Source organism: Dictyostelium discoideum (assembly GCF_000004695.1).
Source record: "Dictyostelium discoideum AX4 chromosome 3 chromosome, whole genome shotgun sequence".
In the NCBI taxonomy this organism is placed as follows: Eukaryota; Evosea; class Eumycetozoa; order Dictyosteliales; family Dictyosteliaceae; genus Dictyostelium; species Dictyostelium discoideum.
The window spans coordinates 4,039,326-4,041,825 of NC_007089.4; the positions used below are offsets into that span (position 1 = coordinate 4,039,326).

Below are 2,500 nucleotides of genomic sequence, written 5' to 3' on the forward strand. Positions count from 1 at the left end.
ATTTTATGGAAATAAAATAAAATAAATAAAATAATAATAATAAAGATTAATAATTAAAAGAAATTTAATTAAACTCAAAACATATTAAAAAGGTATAATTTGAAAAAAAAAATAAAAAAAAAAAATAAAAAAAAATAAAAAAAAAATTCCCTTTTTTTTCATTTTTTTCATTTTTTTTTTTTTTTTTTTTTTTACCTCACCACCAATCAATATTTAAATATTTATTTAAATATTAATTAAATAAAAAAAAAAACAATAGCAACAACAATATTAAAATATTAAATAAGTTTAATATTATTTTAAAACCATTAATAAACATTTAATTGTAATTAAATATATATTAAATTAAATAATAATAATACTTTTTTTTCCTTTTTTAATATTAATTACTAACATTAAAAAATATTTTATAATAACAAATAAAAAAATATATATAAAAACAAAAAACCAAACCAAATTTAATTAATCATTTCATTGTACAATTTTTTTTTTTTTTTTTTTTTTTTTTTTTAAAAAAAAAAAAAAAATTTCAAAATTTTTCATTGACAAAAAAAAATAAAAATAATATAAAAACATTAATAGGGATAGGGAAGTGAATTCAAACTAAAAAAAAAAAAAAACAATAATAATAATAATAATAATAATAATAATAATAATAAAAATACTCCATGGATAGTGTACTTTCACCATATATTGGAGAGAAGAATCCAAAAGAAATAAACCAATTAGTATTAGATCAAAGAAGGATACCAAAACTCTCGGATTTAAAAGATTTAACAGAATTGGAGATTTTGTCATTAAATGGTTGTAGCCTTCAATCAATTGAAACTTTACCAATATTTTCAAAATTAAGAAAAGTAAGTTAAAGATAGATTTATTTTATTTTATTTCATTTTATTTTATTTTTTTTTAATTTAGTAGGGTAGATCTTTTCCATTTCAGTTAGATTTAATTTATTTGTGACAGATCGATCTAGCTTATAACTACCTTTTTTTTTAATTTTTTTTTAAAATTTTTTTTTTTAATTTTTTTTTTTAATTTATTTTTAAATTTAAATTCCAATACTAATTTTTTATTAAAATTAAATTATAAAGTTGGAATTAAATGATAATAGAATTTCAGGTGGATTATCAGTATTATCAGATTTTGAAAAATTAGAATCATTAAGTTTAAGTGGAAATCAAATTAAAACTTTAGGAGATTTAGAACCATTAGTAAGTTTTTTTTTTTATTTATTTATTTTTTTTTTTTTTTTTTTATTTATTATATTTCTTTTTAACTTTTTTTATTTATTATATTTCTTTTTAAGATTTTTTAATTTACTAACCTAAATTTAATTTTTTTTTAAAAAAAAAAAGGGTAACTTACAATCACTTCAATTTTTAGATTTATTTGCTTGTCCTGTAACACTCTTACCAAATTATTCAAAAGAATTATTCTCCATGATAAAATCATTAGTTGCATTGGATGGTTATGATATGTAAGACTTTTCTTCTTTTATTTTATTTTACTTTTTTTTTTTTTTTTTAAATATTAAAATTAAATATTTTTTTTATTTAGAAATGGAAAAGAGATTGAGGATGATGGTGATGATGAAGATGAGGATGAAGATGAAGAAGGCGATGAAGATGATGATTTTGTAGATGATGGCGATGAAGAAGATGATGAAAGAAATGGTAGTGTTGCACATTTAAATGGTAAATCATCTGTAAAAAGTACTCATGCAAATCATAAATACGATAAAGAAGAAGAAGAAGAGGAAGAAGAAGATGGTGAATCTGAAGGAGAATCTGAAGAAGAAAATAACGATAATACAAATACAAATGGTCATACTTCTGGTTTGAGTAGACCTATAAATAATATTAATAATAATAATAATAATAATAATAATAATAATAATAATAATAATAATAATAATAATAATAATAATAATAATAATAGTGATATAAATAATATAAATAATATAAATAATATAAATAATATAAATAATAGTGGTAAGCAGCCACATATGAATAATATTAATAATAATAATAATAATAATAATAATAATAATAATAATAATAATAATAGTAATAATAATAATAATAATAATAATAATAATAATAATAATAACAATAATAATGAAGACGACGATAATAGTGATGAAGATGATAATTCCGATGATTATTCAGCAAATGATAATGAAACAACACATCAAAATATAGGAAATCGCAAACTTTCAACAACAACAACAACAACCACCAATACACCGCCACCTCCAACAACTACCACCACTACAACTACTACAACCACCTCTTCAATGTCATATAAAAGTGTAAATTCTACAACATCAAATAATAATAATAACCCACAATCACCAAATTATAATTCAGAATCAGACTCTGATTCATCAGATTATTCAGACGACGATAATAATAACAGCACAACAAATATAAATATAGGAAGTAATACTACAGGTAAAGGTACATTTAGACAGGGTAGTAAAGAGAAAAAAATTAGT

The 2,500-nt window shown here is 18.7% G+C and overlaps 1 protein-coding gene across 1 annotated transcript in view; it reads left to right on the forward strand.

Moving 5' to 3' along the window:
* Positions 1–668: 668 nt before the first annotated feature.
* Positions 669–2,500, forward strand: part of DDB_G0281091 (hypothetical protein) — a gene marked incomplete at both ends in the record, with an annotated part of 2,231 nt that continues 399 nt past the window's right edge. Inside the window, 4 exons of the mRNA XM_635718.1 lie at positions 669–857; positions 1,095–1,214; positions 1,359–1,480; positions 1,561–2,500. The exon at positions 1,561–2,500 is cut by the window's right edge and continues 399 nt beyond it. Coding sequence (XP_640810.1) covers positions 669–857; positions 1,095–1,214; positions 1,359–1,480; positions 1,561–2,500 — 1,371 coding nt within the window. The remainder of the gene's footprint in view (positions 858–1,094; positions 1,215–1,358; positions 1,481–1,560) is intronic.